Here is a 25,242-nt window from a genome sequence, read left to right on the forward strand (position 1 = left end):
TGGGCTTTCAATTTCTGATTCTCAGCAGACTAAAAAGCAATATTTGCAAAGAAAGACACAAGCTGGGTTCAATTGTTTTGTTCTGTGCTTATGTGTTGGTGGACCTGGGCCAAGCACAGGAGAGGAGTTAGTTAAGTCATTGTGTTAAAGACAGAGAAACAATATATAGGAAAGGAGACAGGCAACGTAGAAAGGTACAGTGGGGTGGAAAGTAAAAGGGCAGACATTATTCAGCACACACAGAGATTCCTATATTCTCCCATATTTTTGCCAAAGAATAACTATCATGGCTTCTTGCAGGGAGAGAGAGCCCACCTGGGGATATTTTGAAGAAATTTTTTCTCTGGATAAAAGAAGAAGAATGCGTCCATGTAAGTAGTGCAAGGAGAAGATGCAGGGCCTAACTGCAATAATAAAACATCATACGGAAAACTGCTTAATGGGAGAGAATTATGTTGCTGAAGATGTGGATGTGGCTGAGTGGATCAACTGGTTACTAACTCAAATGCTTCACTTTGCAAAGCATCATTCTTAAAGACTCTCTCTGTGCCTTTTAGTATCAGTGTGATTTGACAAGTAAATCCCCACGTTGTTTGCTATGTTGTATGTTGCTAGAAAAAAAGTTAATCCTGAAACCATAGTAAGAAAAATCTAGACTTGCCACCAAGTGTCACTTTTTACTTTTAAATTACATAACGCATGCCTGCATGTCCCTTATTTTGGAGTGTCATGGCCACAGACCATAATGGTGATGTCATAAGCCCTATTTTACTTTGGCATAATTCAGCTTTTCCAAGGAAACCCTATTCTGTGCTAGTTTCCTCAAAAAACAGAAGTGCCAGTGAGTCCAGTGGGGCTTACTCTAAACTTAAGAACACTTTATGTGCAATCAGTCTCAGCTTTTTTGTTAACTTCATTTAAATCTTTTTTTAAGTGATTAAAATTGCATTTATTTTATTCAGTCCTCCCTGGTATGCTTGCTGGTAATTCACTGTTCAAACTTAGGCAAGCCACCCAAACCCATTATGCTTCAGTTTCCTCATCTGTAAAATAGAGGCAGTGATATTTTTAGTTTGGAGAGAACTGGCTAAAAATTCTACCGGAGACCAGTCACTTCTATGCTTCTTGTGAAACAAATCGTCAGAGAGCTACATGAGATTTCTTCACTCATTCCCTGCAAGTCCCTCATGCCAGCAGCTACAGAACAGCTGAGGAGGTTATGGGGCAAAGCCCCAGACTGCCTACTGAAATGAAATGCACAGCCTAATCCACAAAACTACATGGGGCTCTTCTAACAAATTCTGCTATACTCAGAATGATTCATAAATCCAAGTAGCTTCCTCTGCTTCTTGCTACCTCAAGGACTGATCCTGCCCCCTGCACTGACAGTGAAGTCACCATTATAGTGTACAGTGAGCCCAGGAAAAGCTCTCAGGGTCGGAGTAAGAGATAGGAAGGGGACTGCAAAGATTTCCATTGGTCAGACCTGTAGTCTTGGAGGCATTTTCTAATTCTTGTACAGTAAACCCTCAATTTAGCGGACTAATGGGGGGGAGGGTTGTCTGTTAAATCTGAGGGTTTACTGTCCCCCACCACCAATTCCCCCCCCCACCACCAAAAAAAAAATGCCTATGACTCTGAGCTGCTGGAGCAGGAAACACTGCCGCAGCTGGAGGCTTTGAGGGGCCTGTGGGAGCCAATTCCACTGCCAGAGCTGCCACACACTCCTCCCGCCAATGTGAGGCACACACACAAGTGCTGTCTGCCTGCCTATACATCACACTCCTGGTGGGAAGAGTGTGGGGCAGCTCCGCAGGATGGAAGCAACAGACCCTCCAGCCATGACAGTGTTAAGTTACCCTATGTACTTTTTGGGGGGTAGGGGGAGGATTTAGGAATTTATAGGCCCCAGTTAAGCAGAACAACAAGAAACTGGTGGACATCCATTGTTCCTGATGTCCGCTAAATCGGGGTCCGTAAAAATCAAGGGTTTACTGTACCAAGCTCTGCAGGGAGCCATTTCATCTTCCGAATGCTGAACAACCGCCTACTTATACTGAAGAGACACTTTAACACAGGAGCACTCTGTTAGAGACAAGGGAAACCATTCACACTGCAAATTACTCCTACACATCCTCACTAGAGCTTTCATTCCTTCTGTCTCTGGACTGTGCACAGCTGAATCTCCCAAAGTTACACCCCACTAGTCTCCCTGACCTTTTGGAGAGAGGGGAGAAGGAGTATAACCTATTACACCTCTGGCCAACAGCTGGATTCAAGAGTGCCTCCTTACTCTGTTAAAAATAAACATAAGCACTTTATGGGTGTCCAGAGAGGGTGTTCAAAGCTATGAAGTTAAAAAGGGATATGGGTCAGGAATGGACATATTCTGATCCCTGTACTTTAATACCCCCGGTCCTAGTCTGTTAACACTTCAGCTTCCTGCAGGAAATTTTGTCTGAGTTTGACCCACACTGAAAAAACAAGGTTCTAATCCTCCAAATGCAAGAAAAATAATGTCTGAAAATACATATGTGCCTATTTAAGACATACTTAAGGCACTTACCTCCTGTGTAGTTATCAGATGGTTACACATTCTGCTACAGTTCTATTTAACCCCTAAATCTGTGAGTTTTTGTTTATAACCTTTAGATTTATTAAAGCCTTTTTCGCACAGCAACTTGTACAATGGCTACCAAAGTTTGAGAGAAAGAGACAAACCTCAGGTCACTGTCAGAGGTAGAAACCAATAAATAATCTGGCCAGATAGTGCTTCACAACATGTTTGGCGTTTAATATCAGTTCTTGGGAAAGATAAATGGTATAGTAACAGAAATCTAAGGACAATTATTTACAAAGCTGTAGGCTGGAGTTGTAATTTAGTAACTCCAGTTTTCGCACAGTTTTATATATGCCTAAAACTCTTAATTGCTGCTCAGATTATAGGTCCAATTAGCTAGTCCTTTACCACATGAGCTTTCTCAAAACAGTTAATTTACAAGTTACTAAAGGGGCAGTCTCCTTTTCAAGTGGTTTTAAATACTTTTTTTTTTTAAATCTAGCCTTATTTTCCGTGGTACATGTTGGAGGGATGAGTCTGTCCTATTAAACGGGAGTGAATCGGGGGAGGTAGGGTGGCTGAAAGTGCACATTTACGTCTTATCCTTGTTCTGGTTTTTGTTTAATCTTTTATTTACTTGCTTGGCTTTTCACATCTGAAGATGCAGTCAAGAAAATAAAAAAGCAGTCATGCAGCACTTTAAAAACTAATACCTTTACAATAACCACAGAGTAACTCTGGCTGCTTTGTGTGTCTCAAACCAAGGGTGTCTCATTAGGGCTATGGACGTGTGCTCTGGCTGTCTAGCCTGAAGAAATATGGAGTCTCTCCCTACAAACGTATCCACCCCCCTACCCTCTGGAGAGTTTGTGCTGTCCGATGGGTCAGAGCATCAGATTTTCACCCTTTGAAGGTAACGGATGTAGGGGGTCCTGCAATGACTAAAGCAGCATTATGCAACTCCCATAAGGTTGAAGCAGTCTTCACAATAGGCTGCAGGAGTCAGAGAGATACATCATGTCTGTGGGCCAGGAAGAAAGCATTTGGTCACTTCATGATTTGCCTCAAGACATGCAGAACCTAACTCCTTTTTTGTTATACCTCAACAAGCCACCAATGGTAAAAAAGAACCCCTGTCATATCACTGGAAAGCTGAGAATCTTGACTTCCAAAGAGTACAAAATGTTTGCTTCCAGACCTGAGAGGTGTGTAGACGCTCCAGGGGCCCTTCTTTTGAAAGAGCAGTTCTCATGGCACCAGATGTTTCAATCCCTGGCCTGTTCTTTCGAAAAAGTGGGGGCTGTATGGATGTTCTCTGTCGAAAGAGTGGCTCGATCTTTAGATTCGCTTTTTTGCGTGTGGACGCACTCTTTCGAAAGAAGTTTTTTCAGAAGAGATCTTTTCACAACAACTGCTTTCAAAGGATAGCTGTACTGTAGACACGGCCTTAGAGATCAGGGGGAAATTTGCTCTAAGGGCAAATTATCCTGGACCTGCCTGCCAAATGGTTTCAAGTACCTTGATCTGAGGCATCTGCTGTTGGTGACAGGATACTGAAGTCACTGCACCTGTATGTATTATGAATGGCTGTTCCTATGTTCAGAAGATACTAAGGCTGCTTCGACACATGCCACATCCAGAGGTGGCATGGTAATGAGGCAATTCAAAGTAGACTAATGAGGTGTTAATGTGAATATTCAGCATCTCATTATTTCTCAAAATGAGAGGTGGAGAACAGGTCACTTGATCCATTCCCCTGCAAGCACAAGTTAGTTTTTTCACACTGTTTACACTAGCGCATAGTCCAATCTAATTCTAACACTCAGTCTATACGAGGCTGGTAAATCGATTGCAGATTACACAATTCTAGCTACAGCAATTGCATAGCTAGAATTAACTTATCTGCAATCAACTTATGTGGCCATCCACTAAGAGGGAGGCTGATGGGAGAAACTCTCCCGGAATGGGTCGATCTTCCCCATAATATAGACAAGCCCTATGAGTCCTAACTGACCTGGTTCCCATCACTTCCCTTTTAAGGCTAATCCAGCAGCTTTTAAGTTTTTCTGCGGATGATGCTATTCTGCTTTGATTTTCCCTTTTTCATTTCATCCTACTTCCTTAAGGGATAATCAAAGCAGAGTAGTGTCGTCCATAGAAAAACCTAAAAGCTGGTGGATTACCCTTTGAAGGGAAGTGACGGGAACCAGGTAGGTTAGGACTCTTAGGGCTTATCTACATTATGGGGAAGATCAACCCATTCAAGGAGAGTTTCTCCAGTCAACCTCTCAATTCCTCTCAATGCTTGCTATTTGCATCCTTCACACATTAATACACAGTAATATTCCTCCAGCCTTTTAATCATTGTTTCGCTACAAGCATAATTAGTCATTCAGATCAGCTACGCTCATTCCGCTTTGGGTGGTAATGAATAAAGGACTCAAAGCCACCTTACTACGGATAATGCACCACTTCAGCTACAGTTTACGATCTGTATTACACCAGTGCCTAGAGGCCCAAGCCCCACTGTACTAGCTATCATGCAAACCGGTAATCAAAAGTTCCTGCCCCAAACATTTTACAATGCAAACTGAGCTACAGATATACAGGAGCATTTCCTACTCCATGAGGCAAAATTGCCTGTATGCAGGCAAAATTACAAAGGCCTTTTGTTGTTGCTGTTGTTGCCATGTAATATTTTCAGTTTGCATCTGATCTACTGTCCCTATTATGTCTATATTTTTTTCTTCTGTTTAATATCAGTGTGTGGGAGTATCTTTTCCTGGTATTCATGTGCTTTCACTAAAGTTACATTCATTTTGTTACGTTCTGCTCATACTGTTAGCCACATTTAGACACTGAATTTTTGTTTAAGCACATGCAGGTTGATTTGAGGCAAATAAAATTTGTCTATTTAGGTAAGGGGGAAACCCAGAAATTTTAAACATCTCTGCTGAGAAAATGAGACCTTGTGTTATAAGCAGGACACGAGAAGTCATTCTTCCACTCTACTCTCCACTGATTAGGCCTCATTTTGAGTATTGTGTCCAGTTCTGGGAACCACATCTCAAGAAAGATGTGGAGAAATTGGAAAAGGTCCAGAGAAAAGCAACAAGAATGCTTAAAAGTCTAGAGAACATGAGCTATGAGAGAAGATTGAAAGAATTGGGCTTGTTTAGTTTAGAAAAGAGAAGAATGAGAGGGGGCATAATAGCAGTTTTCAGGTACTTAAAGAGTGTTACAAGGAGGAGGGAGAAATATTACTCTCCTCAGCCTCTGAGGATAAGACAAGAAGCAATGGGCTTAACCTGCAGCAAGGGAGGTTTAGGTTGAACATTAGGAAAAACTTCCTAACTGTCAAGGTGGTTAAACACTGGAATAAATTGCATAGGGAGGTTGTGGAATCTCCATCACTGGAGATATTTAAGGGCAGGTCAGATAGACACCTATTAAGGATGGCCTAGAAATTCTAGACAGTGTTGTGTCCTGCCATGAGGACAGAGGACTGGACTCGATGTCTTGAGATCCTTTCCAGTTCTAGTGTTCTATGATTCAGCCAAGTAGTTTTGTATTCTCTCTGTCTTCACTGGCATTCACATTTCCCAGTTTAACCTTACATGTAAATTTCACGCACATGAACCCTTCTCTCTTGGATTATGTGAGAATGGGCTGGTGGTCTTCAGGCACCTACCAAACTTCCATTACAATGTTAGTACTGCTTCCCACACTACAGTTTGAACCTCTCTCGTACAGCACTACTAGAGTTCAGCAATATCCATAATCCGGCATGATTTTAGTTAGCTGGACAACTACTCATCATGGGTGTGGCCAAGTTTCCTGTGGTCTCATAAAGTTTGTTTCCAGCCACCAGTCCTGGCTCTCAGTGTTCTGTGCTGTTATTCTTCTGTCATGTACCCCTAAATGTCTTCTAAGAGCCCCATAAGCAGTGGTAATTGATAATGCTGCTGGACAATATTGACCTTGTGTGGTTAGGAAAATCCTTTTATTTAGCACCGGTCAGGGTACCAGACATGAGAGGTTCAACCTGTACATCCATGAGATTTCTTAATTCCCCAGCTTCCTCCCCAAATAAACTGCCTTTCTAAATTGGTGAATTCAGCCCTTACAATGATGAATTCATGTAGCTCATGTTTTTGCATAGCCAATTAGTTCTTTCATGTCTGCAAGTAGTGGATCTGGAAAGTCACAGAATATCAAATAATCCTCTAGTTGCAGTTATGCATGCTAAGATAAGAGTAAATACACCAAACACTGCAGGGCTGTTGCAGAGGTTACTAGAAGAAATTCCCCTCTCTCCAGCGCCATGCACAGCACTGCACAAATCGCTATGCATCATAAAGATCTGGAGCTTCCTCTTAAGGGTAGGTACGGATTGAACCTCTCTAATCTGGCACTCTCTGGTCCAGCAACATCCATGGTATGGCATGATTTTAGTCAGCCACACCCATAATAAGTAGACATCTAACTAAATTACCCATGGTCCCATAAAGTCTGTTCACAGCAACCAGTCATGGCTTTCAATCTTCTGTGCTGTTATTTAGCTCTAAGTTACATCTGAATGTCTTTAAAGAGTCCAGTAAGCAGCGGAAGTGCGGGTGATGCTGCTAGACAATGTCGACTTTCCATGGTTCCACAAATTCTCTGGTTCAGCACAGGTCAGGTCACAAGGGTGCCGGATTAGAGAGATTCAACCTGCACTGGCCTCTGCTGGTCTCAGAACACTGATCTTAACAAGCCAAGTTTGGCACATTATGGTAAACCCCAAGTTCCAACCTAATGATGGCACTCTCTCTAATTGGCTAAATCCTGTACCAACTTGGTAGGCAGCCTGTTGAAAGTGAATAAGGAAAAAATACAGAAATCTGCCATACTACTCTCCTAGGTTTCTCAACTATGACACTTCCCAATACACTGACTTGGCTGACTCTCAAATACATTAAATCCCTTGTAACCAACCCCACAAACAACCCTCAAATGCTTGGCTCTGAAGAACAAGGGTGTAACAAGAGTTGAGTTCATTTTCATTGTCATGTTCTAAAATGCCTTCATTTCATATCTTGGACAATAAATGCTCCAGCAAAATTTTATTTAAAACAGATCTGTTCTGTAAAATGAGTCTCAGAGATGGAACAAAACATTCACTGTCAATTTACTGTTTAAACCATCATTTTGCTTTTTTGTTGGTACAATGGGCTTTTATGCACCAAACAGCTGTATTCATCATGTTTATCTAAAAGGCATCCAGTGTAGTGGAAAAAGTTGGGAGGACAAAAATCTTGGTTAGATGCAAGAGTACTTTGTGGATGCTGGCGTTTTTTTCTGTCCAGTTCCTTTGGTCAGTATGCAAGTCACATACACAGTCACTGCCATGCAGACTTGCAAGTCCTGTATAATAGCAACTTTTCCTCTGAAATCTTCCTTTTCTGCAGCAATCTCCTCCGAAAAAATGTCCACTGCAGGGCAATATGCCGCACACATGCTTATTACACTCCCTGTGATCCTATCATTTCTCAAAATGTTGCTATTTTGGCCTCTCATTAGGTCACTTTCCAAATATTGCATACAACTTGTGTGTCAATCATTGTCACAGCTGAGCCAGAGGCTAAGCCAAGCCGAGACAACTAGGAGGAAAACCAAAGTAAGCACTCTACTGAAAATACTGAACAGTTCTACTGTGGAAAGCTATTTGTGTTCCAAAGGCACCTCACAACCCCACTTGATGCAAAAGAAATATGTGGAACCACTGCTCCCCAAAATAACTGCACACAGTTTAAACACGATGTACTTCAAGGGTACCCCTATCAGGGCTGGTGCTCTGCACAGCCCAGAGCTGGTACAACACTCCCCTACCCTCTCCCCACCTTCCACCCCCCTGCCAATGGCCACTACACACAGAAGTGGGCGGGGGAGTGCAATGGCAGGAACTCCCCCAGACCAGACACCATTTGCTGAAAATGGCATCCACTCTGGGAGAATTGGCAATCCTGGAGCAGGGCACAGAGAGAGGTTCATCTGCAGCCTCAGGGGAGCAGGTAGGAGGCCCCGCTGATGGTGAGCAAGGCAGACGCAGGCCAGAGGACTCAGCAGGAGCAGAGGGCAACCACACAGCCAGCTGGAAAGGTGGTGCTTTGAAGAGGAAATGCTGACTTCTTTCCAGCCGCTGGCTGAGCAGCTTTCCCTCTGGCTCACACTCATGCCACTGGGTGCAGCAGGGTGGCGGGGGAGATGGCAGCCAGGGGATAGGTTGGGGGGCACTGCCAAAGCCCTGGCATTGAGCCAGCAGGGGGTGGAGGAACTAGCCATGGGTGAGGATGGGGGCTGCCAGAGTCCTGGCACTGAGGTGGGAAGGGAGGTCGGGTGGCCAGAGCCCATACACAGCACCTGGCTGCATAAGGCCGCATGAAATAGTTGGCGGGGATGGCCCTGATGTACTTAATGGCATGAAACTGCTGATAAAAAAAGACATTAGAATTTCAAGAATTAAGAGAATTAAGAAAAGTGAAATCCCTGCAAGCTGCATGGAAACTTTTTAAAGACATGATAACAGAGGCTCAGCTTTAATGTACAGCCCAAATTTAAAACAAACCAAAGCACAGTAAGGGACTCAAAAAGGGCCATCCTGGCTAAACAAAGTAAAAGAAGCAATGAGAGGCAAAAAGGGCATCTTTTAAAAAAGTGGAGGTTAAATCCCAATGACTAAAATAGAACACAAACTTTGGTAAATGAATTGTAAAAATATAATGAGGAAGGCCCCCCCCAAAAAAAGTAATAGTAAAAAAGCATCAAGTACATCAGAAGCAAGACACCTGCTAAACAACTAGGCCGTTTCTACACGTCACTTGTTCCAAAAGTGACATGCTAATGAACAGCTCAGATAATGCTAATGAGACATGGATGTAAATTTCCGGAGCCTCATTAGCACACTGTCACACAATTCGGAGTCTGGAAGGAGCTCTTCTGGACTCCAAAATAGCCTTGTAGAAGTGTGGCCCTCAGGGATCTCCCAGAAGGAAATCATCCTTCCGGAAGTCCCATCTTCCGCACCTCATTAGCATTTTCCAGGCTGTTCATTGGCATGCCGCTTTCCGAACGCGTGACATGTAGAAACGGCCCTAGTGGGGCTACTGGACAACTGTGCTAGGAGCGCTCAAGGAGAATAAGGCCTTTGCAGGGAAACTAAATAAATTCTTTGCATCAATCTTCACAGCTGAGGATGTGAGAGTGATTCCCACATCTGAGTCATTCTTTTTAGGTGACAGATCTGGGGAACTGTCCCAGATTGAGTTGTCATTAGAGGAGGTTTTACAACAAATTGATAAACTAAATAGTCCAAAAGCCATCAAGACCACATGGAATTCACCCAAGACTTGCGAAGGAGCTCAAATATAAAATCGCAGAATTACTAACTGTGGTTTGCAACCTGTCCTTTAAATCAGCTTCTGTACCAAACGACTGAAAGATTGCTAACATGACACCAATTTTTAAAAAGGCCTCTAGAGGAGATCCTGGTAATTACAGGCCAGTAAAGCTAACTTCAGTATCAGACAAACTGCTTGAAACTATAGTAAAGAACAGAACTGTCAGATACATAAATGAACAGAAGTTGTTGAGGGGAAGAATCAACATGGTTTTTGTGAGGAGAAATCATACCTCACCATTTTTGTAGAATTCTTTGAGGGCTCAATAAGCATGTGGACAAAGGAGAGCCAGTGGATATAGAATACTTAGACTTCCAGAAAGCCTTTGACAAGGTCCCTCATCAAAGCCTCTTACATAAGGTACAGCAGTGCCTTGATTTACGCAAGGGTTCTGTTCCCAGGCACCTGCGCATAACCCGAATTTCACGTAAGCCAGGGGAGGCTTCCCCCCGTCCTGGAAGGCACGTTCTGTAGCCAGGGAAGCAGCAGGAGCACCTGGGGCTCCTCTTGAAAGGTAAGTCCTGAGGTTGGGGGCACAGTGGGGAAGGTTAAGCTTGGCAGTGGGCTGGGGCTGTGGGAGGGAGGGGGGGGGGGTTAAGACTGGGGTGGATTAGGGCAGCAGGATGGCCAGGAGGGCTGGAGTTGATAGAGAGGCACCTGGGGGCGGGAGGTGAGCCAGAGCTGTGTGTGTGGCGGGGGTGTTAAACTGGGGCAGGGGGTTAAGCGAGAGCCACACGCAGGGGTGGTGAGCTGGGCCATACAGGGGTTGAACTGGGACCGTGTGTGAGGGGTTTGAACTGGGACCGGGGGTCTTGAGCCAGAGCCACAGCTGGGGGCAAGTGGTGAGCCAGCGGGAGGTTTGAACTGGGGCCAGGGCGTTGAACCAGAGCCGTGCATGAGGGATCGTGACCCAGAGCCAGAGCTGGGTGGAGGGGTGGGGAGTAAGCCAGAGCCGTGGGTGGGTGGTGAGCAGGGTAGGGGTTGTTGAACTGGGGCCATGCGGAGCTGGTGGTGTTGAACTGGCGCCGGGGGGACTGGGATTTTGTGATGAGCTTGACTCACGGTAATGCGAGTTAAGTGCAACTCAAAATCGCGCATTTCGAGGGTTTAGAGTAAGTTGTTGTGGGATAAGAGGAAACATCCTCTCCTGGGTTGGTAACTGGTTGAAAGACAGGAAACAAAGGGCAGAAATAAATGGACAGTTTTCAGACTGGAGAGAGGTAACACTCAGTGTCCCCATGCGGTCTGCACTGAGATCAATCTTATTCAATATATTCATAAACGATCTGCAAAAGGGGTAAACAGTGTGGTGGAAAAATCAAACAAAATTGTGGAAGGAAGTTAAGTCCCCAGCAGACTGTGAAGAGCTTCAAAAGCATCTCTCAAAACTAGGTGACTGGGCAACAAAATGGCAGATGAAATTCAGTGTTGATATATGCAAAATAATGTATATGGGAAAACACAATCCCAATTATCCCTATAAAATGATGGGATCTATATTAGCTGTTACCACTCACAAAAGAGAACTTGGGAATCATTGTGGATAGTTCTCTGAAGACATCCACCATTCAATTTGCAGTGGCAGTCAAAAAAGCACAGAATACTGTGAATCATTAAGAAAGGGATAGAGAATAAGACAGAAAATATCTTACTGCCTGCCTCTCTATAAGTCCATGGTACACCCACATCGTGAATACCATGTGCAGATGTGGTCACCTCATCCCAAATATATTATATATATATATATATATATATATATATATATATATATATATATATATATATATATATATATATAGGGATTGGAAAGAGTTCAGAAAAGAGCAACAAAAATTATTAGAGGTATGGAATGGCATCCATATGAGGAGAAATTAACAAGACTGGAACTTTTCAGCTTAGAAAGGAGACAACTAGGATGGGATATGACAGAGGTCTATAAAATAATGGCTGTTGTGGAGAAAGGAAGGAAGGAAGGAAGGAAAGAAGGAATAATTATTTACCCCTTCCCATAACACACAAAGTGGGAGTCACCCAAGTGAAAATAATAGGCAGCAGGTTTAAAATAAACTAAAACAAATATTTCTTCCCACAACACAGTCAATCTGTGGAACTCCCTGTCAGAGGATGTTGTGAAGGCCAGGAGTTTAACAGGGTTCAAAAAAAGAGCTAGATAAATTCATGGAGGGTAGGTCCATCAATTGCTATTACTTAGGCTGGGATGGTGTCCCTTCCGTCTCTTTGTCAGGACTGGGAATGGGTGAAAGGATGCATCACTCAGTTGCCTTTTCTGTTCATTCCCTTCAGGGCACCTGGCACTGGCCACTGTCAGAAGACAGAACAGTCAGTTAGACAGACCTTTAGTCAGACCCAGTATGGCCATTCTTATATTCTTAAGAATATGACATTGGAATAAACCCTCTTTGCGTCTCTCCTGCCAAGAAACGTTCAAGCTTCCAACTTCTGGACAGAGAGGAGGAGTCTTTTAACTTAAGCATTTTTGAGCTACAGCATATCTAAATCATTTGGAAACTCTTAAATGAAAGAGGCTGTAAAAGTTCAAATTACTGATTAACAAGAACAACATGTACAATGTCAACCTAAAAAAGTGGCTCAGATCAACTGTATGTTCTGCTCATCTGCAGCCAGAAGCAGGAGAATGCACTTATGTTAACTGCAAACAGGCTTGATCCTCTGTAAATATGAAAGATCCTCATGGAACCAGGGCCCCATGTTTCCTGGATGAACTCTACTGCCTTTGTACAGGATTTGCAGCTGCGAAAGAAGGGCTTTAGGAAGCTTAAGTGAGAGAACGAGTAAAGCAGGGTGGAAGCCTTAGAAGACATGTAGAACAGGTAAATGTAGCTGCCCAACTGACAATGAGTGCGCTGGGTGAGGAATTGATAATGTTGTGGTTTGAAACATGCAACAGAAGCAGCAGTGTGGATGAGTTCTAGTAAAACTAGGGACTGAGCCTTAAAGTAGAGATTGTGACAACTGGTTTTGGCAGTAGGGGAAGAACTGGACAGAAATGTCTCCCAGACCCTAAGGAAGGGCATGGATGGGATGGGGAGTTTTTGATGGAAAGAAGGATGAAGCCCTGGTTACAGATTTTACATTGGAAACAGAAAAAGGAAAACCTAGAAAGACCAAACATCTTCACCAAGAGGGACCTGCTGCTGGGACACAATTTCCCAGCCTCCCTAGCTGCTGCCACACATGATTTTTGGTTATTTTTTACACTGGGGGAAACACACCTCACACTGAACAGAATGGCTTCTCACACTCGCAAATGCTGAGCTGCACTGTGTTTGCAACCCTCTTATGAGAACAGCTACGTAGACTGAAACTCTGGATTCTTAGCTGTCCCGAAACCAGAATGTGTGCCGCTCAAATGCAAAATGACAATATTTGTCAACTTGGAACTAGCAGGTGTGCAACTCTGTGCTTGACTCCCATTGCCTGCTGACTTTTTGAAAAGAACAGGGTGCTCTTGAATTCTACATTTTTTACCTTTTTAAAGAAATTACACTGAATAAGAACTTGGACATGGGAGCTGTAGAATGCTGAGTAACTTCCTCTGAAGCACAGCTGACTTGTCCATTAGGGACTACATTGAATGGCAAAATATTCCAATATTAACTGAAGTCTGAATTTTAAAACTTGTTCCTAGGTGGTCTTTTTTCACTTGGTTACAGCACCAGTAACTAGTCATTCAATATATATCTATATAGAGATAGAGATATATATGTGAATTGGTTGATGCTTTTAATTGAAGATTCCTTAGCCAAGATTCCTCTGCCAAAATTAAAAAAAAAAAAAAATCTATGAAGCAGGAGCTCCTTTTGACCAAGCTTCAGAACTTGATCATCTCAGCACCACCATACTGCATTGGAGGGTCTTCAAACCTGAAACAGGAGGTTTTAGATCTCTTTTGCAATGTTTGTCATATTCTTTATACTCATATAAACTTCCAAACCCTTTTGAATATTAAATTCTTGGCCTCCAGGATTCCATATGTCAGTGAGTTCCACAGTTTAAATACTTCACCCTACAACAGACTTCCTGCATCTGTTTTGAATTTTATTGACTGTTCCCTTTTTACCGTGGTTTGAGACAGGGCACAAGGAAGATTCCGCTGTAGACAGCTGATTATTTGATGTAGATTTATCGCATCCCTTCTGCACTTCCTTTCTAACGTAAACAATCCCCAGGTTTTCAGTGTCTCATCATCCTTGATTAGAATGTTGGGCTTCAGTTCTCCCATCTCCATGGTATTTATTTACACAAGATCTGTATCTAACCCCAGGGTCCTGTGTTCCCCGTTTATTTCCAGTCCTAATGTTAACAATACCCGGGATGTTTGGAGCGTCAGTAATGTCACAGACTGAAAAGACTATACAGTAATACATATGTTGTGCGTCTCCTTCCCCTCCCCCAGACTGTTGTTCTACCGTACCTCCTCGAGCTCCAGGATAGCAAAGCAAATAAATCAGTGCAATGGTTGACCAGCGTGTCAACAGAAGTTGTGTCCCCAGCGGGCGCTCGTGTGTGTGTGTGTAACTAGAATACACAAAAGCCACCGGTAACTCTCCCCCTCCCAAAACTAAAGTACACTTTGTTGCAACTTGGGTTGCATGCCTGTCTGCCCACAGCGCTGAGCACGGCTCATTTGCGCAGGCTTGGCACCATCAGCAACCCCCGAAAGTTACAGGCTTCAGCTGCACGTCACCGGCTAGCAAAAATAATGCTAAATCCCCTTCCCAAGGCAAGTGACGGCTGCCGGGCAGGATCCGACATCGGGGAGCCGATCGGGGCGGCGGGGGTAACCCATCTGCACTGATTGCCTGTTTCCCCCCGGGGGCTGGAAGAGCGGGGCTCTGAAAGGCTCCCCAGCTCTTCCCAGCCCCGGCTCAGCTCGGGGCCAGGCAGCTGTCGTTGCACACAGCAGCGTCCAACCTCCGGGAAAACGGCAGGAACTTCCCACCCATCATGGCGGTTGGGACGAAATTTCAGCCTGAACTTTCCGCGATGCTGCTGCAGAGCGATCCCCGCTGGGCCCCTGGAGCCGCAGCTCTGCCCCCGACCCGGCCCCGCCGGGCGGCAGGGGGCACCTACCTCGTTGCGCTGCAGCTGGAAGAAGCTGTTGAGATAGCTGGAGTTGAGGGACGAGCCCAGCTCCGGGCTGCTCTTGGTGTAGCTCAGCTCGGGGTGCTGGGACGCCGGGGGCTCGGGGCGGAAGGCATCGAAGGCGCTGGCTTGGTGGGTGTCTTGCAACGACAGATAGACCCAGTTGAGCAGCTGGGCAGGCTGGTAGACAGACGCGGCGCTGGTGTCTATGGCTGACAACAAGCTCATCTTTCCCCCTGTTGCCTGCCCGGGGCTCTCTCCCCGGGCTGGGCTCGCCGCCCCCGGCGCTTCGGCTGGGTCCTGCTCGCTTCGGGGAGGGGAGCGGCCCTGGGGCGTGCGTGAATCCGGCCGGCCCCCCCAGTTGTCTCTTCCCCCGCCTACGGCGAGCCGAGCCCCCCCAGCCCCGAGGCACCGCACCGCGCAGGCATAGCGGCAGCGGCTGCAAAAGTTAGCAGGAAACTTTCCCGTGCCTCCGCCCCCCCTCCTCCGCGGGCTGCCCGATCCGCTATCTCACTTTATTCCCACTCCCCCGGGCAGCCCCGGAGGGCGGGGCGCAGCGCCTGCGGAGCTGCCGGCGAGCTCAAGGGGCTGGCTCATTTGAATATGCAAAAGCCTCCCGGCCAATCCGCGCACGGCACGGCCTCCTTCCCGGCTCCGCCCCCCGTGCCACGACTGGCGGAACGCGGGCCGGAGCTGCGGGCGGGGGGCTTGTTACTCGGCGGGGCGAACTTTTCTTGGGCGTCTGCGAGCCCGTCCTTTGTGCCTGCCCTGGAGAAGGGCTCGGCTAGGCCCGGGGGCGCGTTCCCATGGCCTTCTCCCCCCTTTATTTCCGATCCGCAGCCGGGCACCTTATTCGAGCTCCGGCCTCTCTCAAGTTCTCACCCCTCCTGCTCTGCAAAAAGTTGCCCTGCTGGAGGCTGAGCCGAGCCTTTGCAGAGTTAAGACTTCCCAAATAAGGTAGGAGAGTAGGGTGCGCTTCCCCTTGGCAAGCCAGCGAAGTAGCCTGCCATTGGTTTGTAGAAGAGCCCTGGTGCAGTTAGCATACAATGAAGGGACAACGACCTAAGCCTTTTAAGCAGTCAACAGCCCGAAAAAGGAAGAAGAGTTATTCTTCTTTTGGGAAAGTGCCCGAGTAGATACTGTTACTGGGCCAATAACTTTTCAGCCGTCCTTCTTGCAGACTGTGACAGAGCAGCCCATTTTTTATTACAAAACCCCAGGCACTGAAACCAAGACCTTTTTAAAAGCTAGATTGTCTGTGTGAAGGTGACTTTAAATGTAAGCAAACCCCTATAATCTGTTTCTTGCATTTGGAGAAGCTAAACACACACACCTTTCCAGCACAGTTTGGCTCTGTTTTGTTCTTTAAGAATCTCACCCTTTTCTTTGCTTGGGTAACTGAAAAGCATCAACCCTTTGAACCTTCAGAGTTGGCCCAGGAGTTGGCCTTAATAAGTTCCATGTGTGCTGTTCACAGGGAAGAAAAACATTGTTCTGAAAAAACCAAAGCTACGAATGTTTTGGAAATGCAGGGCTGAGAAATACCATTAAGCTGTCAGCTACCAACTCAAAAGAGGGATGTGTTTTGCATATAGGAATAGCCAGTTAACTGCATGGCTACCTGGGCACAGGAATTTATAAACTCGCTTGCTGAAGATGGAGATTGTAAAATACAGAGGCATAGAATGAGGGATGGTGGAGATTAGAAAAAGAACCAAGATGTCAAAGGCCTTATATATTGACAAGTTGTATCAGTTTTACTGTCCTGGTGTAAAATGGTTTATACGGTTTAACTTTTTCCTGTGTTAGAAGGAGCAATAAACTATATTGGTATAAAGCAGTGGTGAGCCAATGTTTTGCATCGGGCCCCACCTTTTGTCCCTGCAGTTAGCAGGGCCCCTCTAATCCATCTGGAAGGGAGCTGCAGACCTCCACAAGTGTTGCAGCGAGATCTCTGAGTGGTGGAGGCTGTGGGGAAGGTAGCAGAGGCTGTGAGGGGACTTGTGCTGTGCCCCTCCCACTCTGTGCACTTCTGGTATAAGGCACATTTATACCAGTGTAACTGTGATCACACAAGAAGTCATACTGAAGAACAATAGTGACAAGTAACACCTCCTAAGCAATGTAGTTGTACCAGTACAAAGGAAGGCTTATGCTCCACCTATCTAGGGAAATGCAACCAAATGGAGTTACTGTAAGGTGGGTGCAAAAGTAGTTGGAAAACTGTTCCAAGGGAGTGGTTGTCAATGGTTCACAATCATGCTGGAAAGGCAGAACAAATAGGGTCCCACAGGGATCAGTTCTGGGTGGATTCTATGCAATATCTTTGACAGTGACTCAGATAATGGCCTAGAGAGTACACTTCTAAAGTTTGTGGATGATACCAAGCTGGGAGGATTTGCAAGTGCATTGGAGGCAAGGGTTAAAATCCAAAACTATCTGTGCAAACTGGGGAAATGGGCTGAAGTAAATAGGATGAACTTCAAAAAGGACAAATGCGAAGTGCTCCACTTGGGAAGGAACAATCAGCTGCACACATACAAAATGGGAAATGACTGCCTAGGGAGGAGTACCGTGGAAAAGGGTCTGAGGGTCATAGTGGAGCACAAGCTAAATATGAGTCAACAGCATAACACTGCTGGGGGAGGGGGGGAGAAAGGCACCATCACTCGGGGATGTATTTGCAGGTGTGTTGTACAGTAGAACATGAGAAGTAATTCTTCCACTCTACTCTGCACTGATTACACCTCAATTATAGTCATGTTCAGTTCTCCATACTACATTTCAGGACCCGTAGGGATAAATGGGAGATAGTGCAGAGAGCAACAACAAAAAATGATTAAAGGTCTAGAAAACATGATCTGTGTGGCACGATTGAAAAAAATGGGTTTGTTTAGTCTGAAAAAGAGAAAACTGAGAAGGTTGTTTCTAAAAGGAGGAGAAAGAAATGTTTTTCTCTTTAACCTCTGAGGATAGGGCAAGAAGTAATGGACTTAAATTGCAGCAAGAGAGGTTTAGGCCAGACATGAGGAAAAACTTCCGAACTGTCAGGGTGGTTAAGTACTGTAATAAATTGCCTGGGGAGGTTGTGGAATCTCCTTCATTGGAGATTTTTAAGTGCAGGTTAGAACCCTATTGGGAATGGTCTAGAGGGTGCTTGGTCCTACCATCAGTGCAGATGATCTCTTGAGGTCCCTTCCGGTTCTATGATTATCTCTGGAATAAGAAGTTAAGATGTGCTGTTAAGGCTGAATGCAACACAACATACTGTGCTCGCCTTGAGAGCTCACACCTCAACAGGCAGGCAGAGAGGTGCATTTGGAAGCCCAGATGAGGGGTTCAAACTGTGTCTTTGGGGTAATGGAGTGCTAATTGCTATGTCACACAAGGCGTGTTTTCTATCCCTGTTCTTCTGGATAAATAAAAGCTGTTAGGTCTTGGTGCTGGATCAGATTCAGCTTTCACTGAGCATCAGGAGCTCCCACAGAATGTAATGAGAGCCTATCACAAAAATGGAAACTACGTGGCTCTTGTGATGAATATGAAAAATATAGAGTGTGTGCCTGATTTGATGTTGCAAGGTCAACCTTCAGCTCCTGACTTGGTCGTCAAACTGAACAGTACACTAACTCCGGTGACTTGTTATTAAACTGAATAATGAAATAACATTATGCACTGGGGCATACATGAACCAAAGATGGAAAAGTACCCAAAAAGTTACTTGAGTAAAAGCGTCTCTGCTTTCATTTCTGGATACTTGAGTACAATAGAGATGTGATGTGTGTGTCTGTACTTTTACTTAAGTAGTTTTCCAGAGGGAGAGCAGTGATTTGTACTTAAGTACATCCCCCCCAAAGCAGCTGTACTTTATGCAGGTAACTTTTTGGGTACTTTTTCTACTTCTGCAATGAACCAGCTGGAAACTTATTTTTCCTCTTAGTGAAGTATCCCCTATTATAGTAATGTAGGAGCCCCACACCATCTTTAATGCACTTATCCTCACAACATCCCCATAACACTGCTGTTATCTCACTGTACAGAGGGACACAGAGATTAGATGACTTGCCCAAGGTCAAGCAAGAAAACTGTGGCAGAGCTGACTCAGTCTCAGAGATCACAGGCTAATCCCCTGACCCGTGGCACCATCCTTATTCTGCCAACATGTGCAATATAAACCATTATCACTGTCTTCCCTTCATATCCGTCTCATGGATCTTTTCTCCCATCATTTCCAGACCCCTTCCCCTCTGAGCATTCTTCACTCATTGCCTGCAATGAACTCCCACTAATGTCAGTGCTAGTCCTGGATACTGAATTTAGAGTATACAATGACCCTGTGCACTCCAACAAATAGATCTTTATCCCTGGGGGTTAGAGGGGATAATTTTGCTCTCAATTTTGCTATCATTTCCCTACTGTTTTCAGAACAATAGAAAATGCAGATCGCATTATGTTGTAAGGTTTTTTTTCCCTGTTCATTATTCTCTGATAACTATTGAATCTGCATTGTTCTGAATGAGATAAAATGTATATACAGGATTTTCCTTTTATTTTGATAAACTCTGTTCCTATTCCTTTGGGTGAGACAACTGATTGACCTCGTTCCCCTGTGGATTATTTTGTACCCTCATAGCACGTGGTATTGTTTGTCGTGGAAACATGACTGAGTAGCACAGTGTGGTGGGGTATAATCCTATACAAGGCCTAAAGGCTAAATTAGTTAATTAATCTATAAGATTTACCTGGAGGGAAACTACGGTATGCTAAGACCTAATTTTCTTATGATGGGAGGAGCTCTTTATAAAGTTGAGCACTGATGTACTGATGTTACCCATCTTCTTACCAAGATCATATCTATCATGTTCTTGGACTTCCCATCATTCTATCACCATATCCACTTCCTCCAGTCCTTTTGTTGGAATCTCGTGTTGCAGATCATCTCATGAATTTAAGAAAAGAAGAGATGTGGCACGGCTAGGCGAGGAAGAAATACGGAAATTGTACACAGCAGCACTCAAACAGAAGATCAGGAATGCGGGCACAGAGAAGGACCTAGATAAGAGAGTCAAAGGGATAATGGAAATGGTAAGATCATGGGAGAGAAGATCAAATATGGCAGAGAAAGTATGATTCAGGAAATACACCTACTATATAGTAGTACCTGCTATGTAATATGGTAGGGAAAGAAGGGAAGGCCTAGTGACAATACACAAGAAAGGAAGCATGTTGGAGTGCAAGAATTCCAGAATGATTGCCCTAATGAGTCATCTAGGCAAAGGCTGATGATGATACTGACAGAGTGACTGAGATCGCAGATAGAAGAACATCTAGCAGAGGAGCAAGCAGGGTTCAGGAAAGATAGAAGTACCATGAAGCAAATATTGGCACTAAGATTGATAGCGGAAAAAGTTCAATGAAAGAACAAGAACATCTACAATTATTTCATCTATTTTCAGAAGGCATTTGATGGTATAGATCAGCAAGTGACTTGGTCGATGTTGGAGTCGTACAGAGTGGATAGCAGACATACAGTTGCAAAAATATTAATGACAACTGCAGAGGCAGCGGTGAGAGAGTGCAGAGAGTTGGGAAGTTGGTTTAGAATGAACAGAGTTATGGGACAAGGAGATCCGATATTGCTGAGTATCTTCATCATGCGCCTAGAAAGAGCAATGGACAAGATCAAGGAAGAAGTAGAAGGGATGAGAATTAACAACTTGACGTTCATGGATGATATAGTTATCATCGAGGAAGATGAAGAGCAGCTAGCAAGAATAGTGCAGGTGCTAAAACGAGGAAAGGAAGAGGTACGGACTGATTACGAACAACAATAAAATGAAAACAATGGTATTTGGAAATCAGGAAATAGGAAGGAAGATCAGTGTAGATGGGATCGAACTAGAGAATTTAGAGAAGTTCACGGATCTGGGGAGCAATGTAACATATGATCTAGACTGTAAGAAGGAAATAGCAACTAGAATAGTGAAAGCAAGAGAGAGTTTGAAGGTGATGGATGAGATCTGGAAAGGCAAAGCAAGTAGCTTAGGAATGAAGCTGAGCATCTTGAAGATGTGTGTATTCAGCAGCATGTTATACAGATGTGAGACATGGGTGATAATGAAAGAGTCAAAGAGAAGGATATTGGCGTTCGAGAGGAGTTGTAGAGAGATCCTGAGAATAGGATGGATGCAAAAGGTCACCAATGAGAAATTATATAGGAAGATACAGCTGAAGGAGAACCTACTGTGGAAGGTTATACAACGGAAGCTACAGCTATTCGGGCATATCTGCAGAATGAACGATGAACGAAAAATCGAGACCCTGGTATTTGGCATAGTGGACTGTTCAAATAGGAGAGGCAGACCCCACAGAGAATGGGTAGATTACATAGCAGATTGGTATGGAGCTAGTCTGCAGAAACTAAGCCACTCTGCCCTGGACAGGGAAAGATGGAAGGAAATAGTGAGAGAGGCATCACACACCAACAGGCATTGAGCCCAGAGCGGTTGATGAGGAGGAGGATGTGGAGGAGCAGGGCTGGATTTACAGAGACAGGAAATTTCCAGTAGAAAAAGGAAGTAGGCTGCAGTTCCTTCCTAGGAGTAGGGAGGTGGTGAAGGCTATGGAGGTCTGTTGTTTGCACATGCTTCCTGAGAGGAGGGTGCTTGAGCTGGTGTACTCAGAAGAGTCAGAAGGTTCAGGAAGGAGCAATAGGGTCTGAGGGAAAGCTGATGGTAGTTGTCACATAGAGGGTCTGGAGTGGTTGAGGTGGGGAGGGTTAGGTTGCCCCTGCCGGCTGCTAGGGAAGTGGCACTATTAGGGCAGTGCATTAGAAGACTGTCCGAGACACTGGGGATCTGGATCAGGAAGGAATTAATCCCCAGAGTGGCCAGGAGAGGTGCCCCATGGTGGTCTCCATGACACACACAGGTTTAAATGCTTCACAGATAACAAGCAGTCCTGCAGCACCATAGAGACTCAGGGCAGGTCTACTCTACAGCAGAAGGTCAAATTAAGGTACACAGTTCTAGCTATGTTAATTATGCAGCTAGAGTTGATATACCTTAATTCAGGCTTCCACACCATCTCCACGAAGGGAGGTTGGCAGGAGCATGCACTCCTGTTGACTTCCCTTGCTCCTAACATGGGGCAGGAGTACTGAGGCTGACGTAGACACCCTGCAAATCTGATTTAGCATGTCGCTAACCAAACTCCAGAAGATCGACTGCAGCAAAGTCGATCTTCCCTGTAGTGAAGACGTGCCCTAACAAATTTATTAGGTCTTGTTATCTGTGAAGCTGCAGACTAACACGGCTACTCTTCTGAGATTTAATTGTTGTCATCTTATGTCTCTTTCGGGCTTCCTTTTTTCCTGGTATGTTCAGAATTTTGAGCTTAGCCACACAAATGGCTGTGCAAAGTACACACACAAAGCTCTCCCAAGGAAATAGGAGTATTTTGGGTGGCAGATGTTCATGGCACAGAGAAACGATACTCATCCAAGATCACACCATAGCATGCAGAAAACTTAGGAGACCATCTCCTTTCCAAGACACTTAGGCAGGTAGGCACTTAAGCTACAGTCACTTTCACTTGGGCTTATTTGAAAGGTTTTCTTCTCTTACTAGAAATCAGTTTAATTCATTGACTACAGTGAATCCCTCTGGTCATTTACTAAATTATCGCATTACAAATGTGCAATGTGTTTTGATAGCAGAAGTTTATGTCTCCAAAACACTTAAGCTACATCTACACTAGAGAGTTTTTTCAACAAAATGCCAGTTTGGTAGACAAAACTTGGAGCATCTACATTAAAAATGCATTCTGTTGATAGTAAAGCAGCAGAGTGCGGCACTTCTGTTGACCGCCTTCTGTCCCTCCCCCATGAGGCAGAATGCCTTTCTTGACAATCAGTGGACAAAAAAAGCTGTGTAGATGCTCTGGGGGTCCCTCTGTCAACAGATAGGGCTGCCTAGTGACCTAGAAGCCCTGTCTGCTGTGCTTCTGCTTGGCTGTTCTGTCAAGTGAGCAGCTGGGCAGTCTGGTACTCTCTGTCCACACAGTGGATCACTGTTTTCATCCGCTTTTATGTGTGGATGCACTCTGTCAACAGAAGTTTCGTCAGAAGATTTCTTCCAACAGGAACTTTTGTCAACAGAGCGCTGTAGTGTAAATGTAGCTTTAAGGTTGTTTTGGTTAAACACAAATAGTGCATAGATTTGATCTTTATAAACTCAGTTCCAGTTACCATCCTAATGCAGCTTGAAACAAGTCATGAGGAAAAAGTTAATTATTTAGTAAATAAGCACCATAGCATTTACAGTGAATAAGAATCTGAAAATACTAAGCTGTAGGGTTGCTAAAACAGATTTTATGTTAATAGTATACCCTCCTCTCTAGCAAAACCGGCAACACATCTGCAGTAGAGGGTCTATTTAGTAAGTCAAAATGTGTTAACCGTTATCTCAGCCAATAAGACTGCACCTCTCTTTAGGACAGTGGTTCCCAAATTTTTCACTACTGTGGACCCCCAGTTACACCTCCAAACCATTTGTTGACCCCCAGACCCCCCAAACCATGTGGGGATCCCCATCAAAGCCAATTCTAGCCACAATGTATACTTCATTAAATGAAAAAAAGGAACCCGCAACATAGATTTTCTGACAGCCATTAATAACATTATTGGAAGCCACTTCATTTAAAATAATTGATTGTAACTTTGCAATTTATTCAAAATATATTTCTATGATTATTTTGATTTATTTTATTTTTTTCGTGGACCCCACCCTTCAATACTCTTATGGACCCCCAGGGGTCCACAGCCCCCAGGTGGGGTACCACTCAATGCCTTAGGAAATAATTGAAATACAAATGGAAAAGCTGATTAAAATAAATGAAATCAAGCATGTCAGCCTGATGATTTAAAGTGCCTTGCTTTAAATCAGTTCACATGAGCTCACAAGTGGGAAGAAGCTATTGACACAAAGGGAGTAGGAGGAAGAACAAAGTTTCATTAACAGGAGTGATGGCTTCTCTGACCCTACAGAAAAGAACTCCCAGTCTTTGGTGGAAAGGGCGTGCCTTCAAGCCCTGTACACAATTCCCCCACAACTTAGTGCAATCCACATAACTCCCAGTGTACTTTACAAACATTAATGTAACCTCATTGCACTGAGATAGTGAAGTATCCTAGGGACAAATCATGTTTCCCTTCTCCTGAGTAGATCCACTGAAATCAAACCACTAGCAGAGCTTGAAGGTCCGTTCACTAAAGGGACATGACCCACATCTTAAATCAAGTCAGTGACAGAGCCTAATCCTGGTCCCTAAATGCTAGGCAGCCTGTTTATACAAAATTGTGAAGTTACAAATGTTTCAGGAGCCCAGCAATCGGTTAGGCTAATCCTCTTGGATGTACTTTGACAGATGACAGATAATCTGCTTCTCTAGAGGGAGCATTTTCAGTATTCCTATAGTCTGTTCACAAGAGCTACTCATCCAGATGTAACATGCACAATCTATATTTCTAGTCTGGAGCCAGATGAGATCAGAGCACAAAGCAGGGTGGGGATAAAACCCCATGAAACATGCAAACAAATGTCATGGTGCCAGTGCACAAACAAGATACACAGCAATTCTCTGATTTGTGGACTTAGATATCTAAAACATATAACTTTATTAACTGACCATCGCCTCTGCAGCCAAAGTGTGCATGGACTGTTCCAAGCACAGAGGTTTCACATGGTTGTGAAATGATTTAATTATGCAATTGGAAGGGGCTGTAAAATTCTTGGCATTACAGAAGATTTCTGCAAAACAAGCTAAGTCCTTAACACAAACTCACATGTGGCTTTTGGAGTGCCTGACACTCAAGCGGCATGTGTCCTTGACATGTAGGTGGAGTAGATCTTTTTCCACAAGAGCTGAAGGTAGGTCAGATATACTCCTTGTCTGGAAAGAAATGCATTTGACTCAACACTCTCTAAACTGTTTGCAGGTGCATATGGGCTAGGTTGTGTCCAGGTGCTCAAGGAAAGGAGGATGCAAGGACTCCTACAGGAGTGAGGTATAATTCTAAAACTTGGGCTCCCTGGACTGTAGGTATTGGTCCCTATG

At 44.5% G+C, this 25,242-nt stretch overlaps 1 protein-coding gene across 1 annotated transcript in view; it reads right to left on the minus strand.

The window, feature by feature from the left end:
- ZCCHC24 (zinc finger CCHC-type containing 24) overlaps window positions 1-15,492 on the minus strand; it is a 174,551-nt gene extending 159,059 nt beyond the window's left edge. The window contains exon 1 of the mRNA XM_075000066.1: window positions 15,115-15,492. Within this exon, the coding sequence (XP_074856167.1) occupies window positions 15,115-15,354 (240 nt within the window). The 5' untranslated portion in view covers window positions 15,355-15,492. The remainder of the gene's footprint in view (window positions 1-15,114) is intronic.
- Window positions 15,493-25,242: the final 9,750 nt, after the last annotated feature.

This window comes from Carettochelys insculpta, chromosome 7, assembly GCF_033958435.1.
Source record: "Carettochelys insculpta isolate YL-2023 chromosome 7, ASM3395843v1, whole genome shotgun sequence".
Lineage (NCBI taxonomy): Eukaryota > Metazoa > Chordata > Testudines > Carettochelyidae > Carettochelys > Carettochelys insculpta.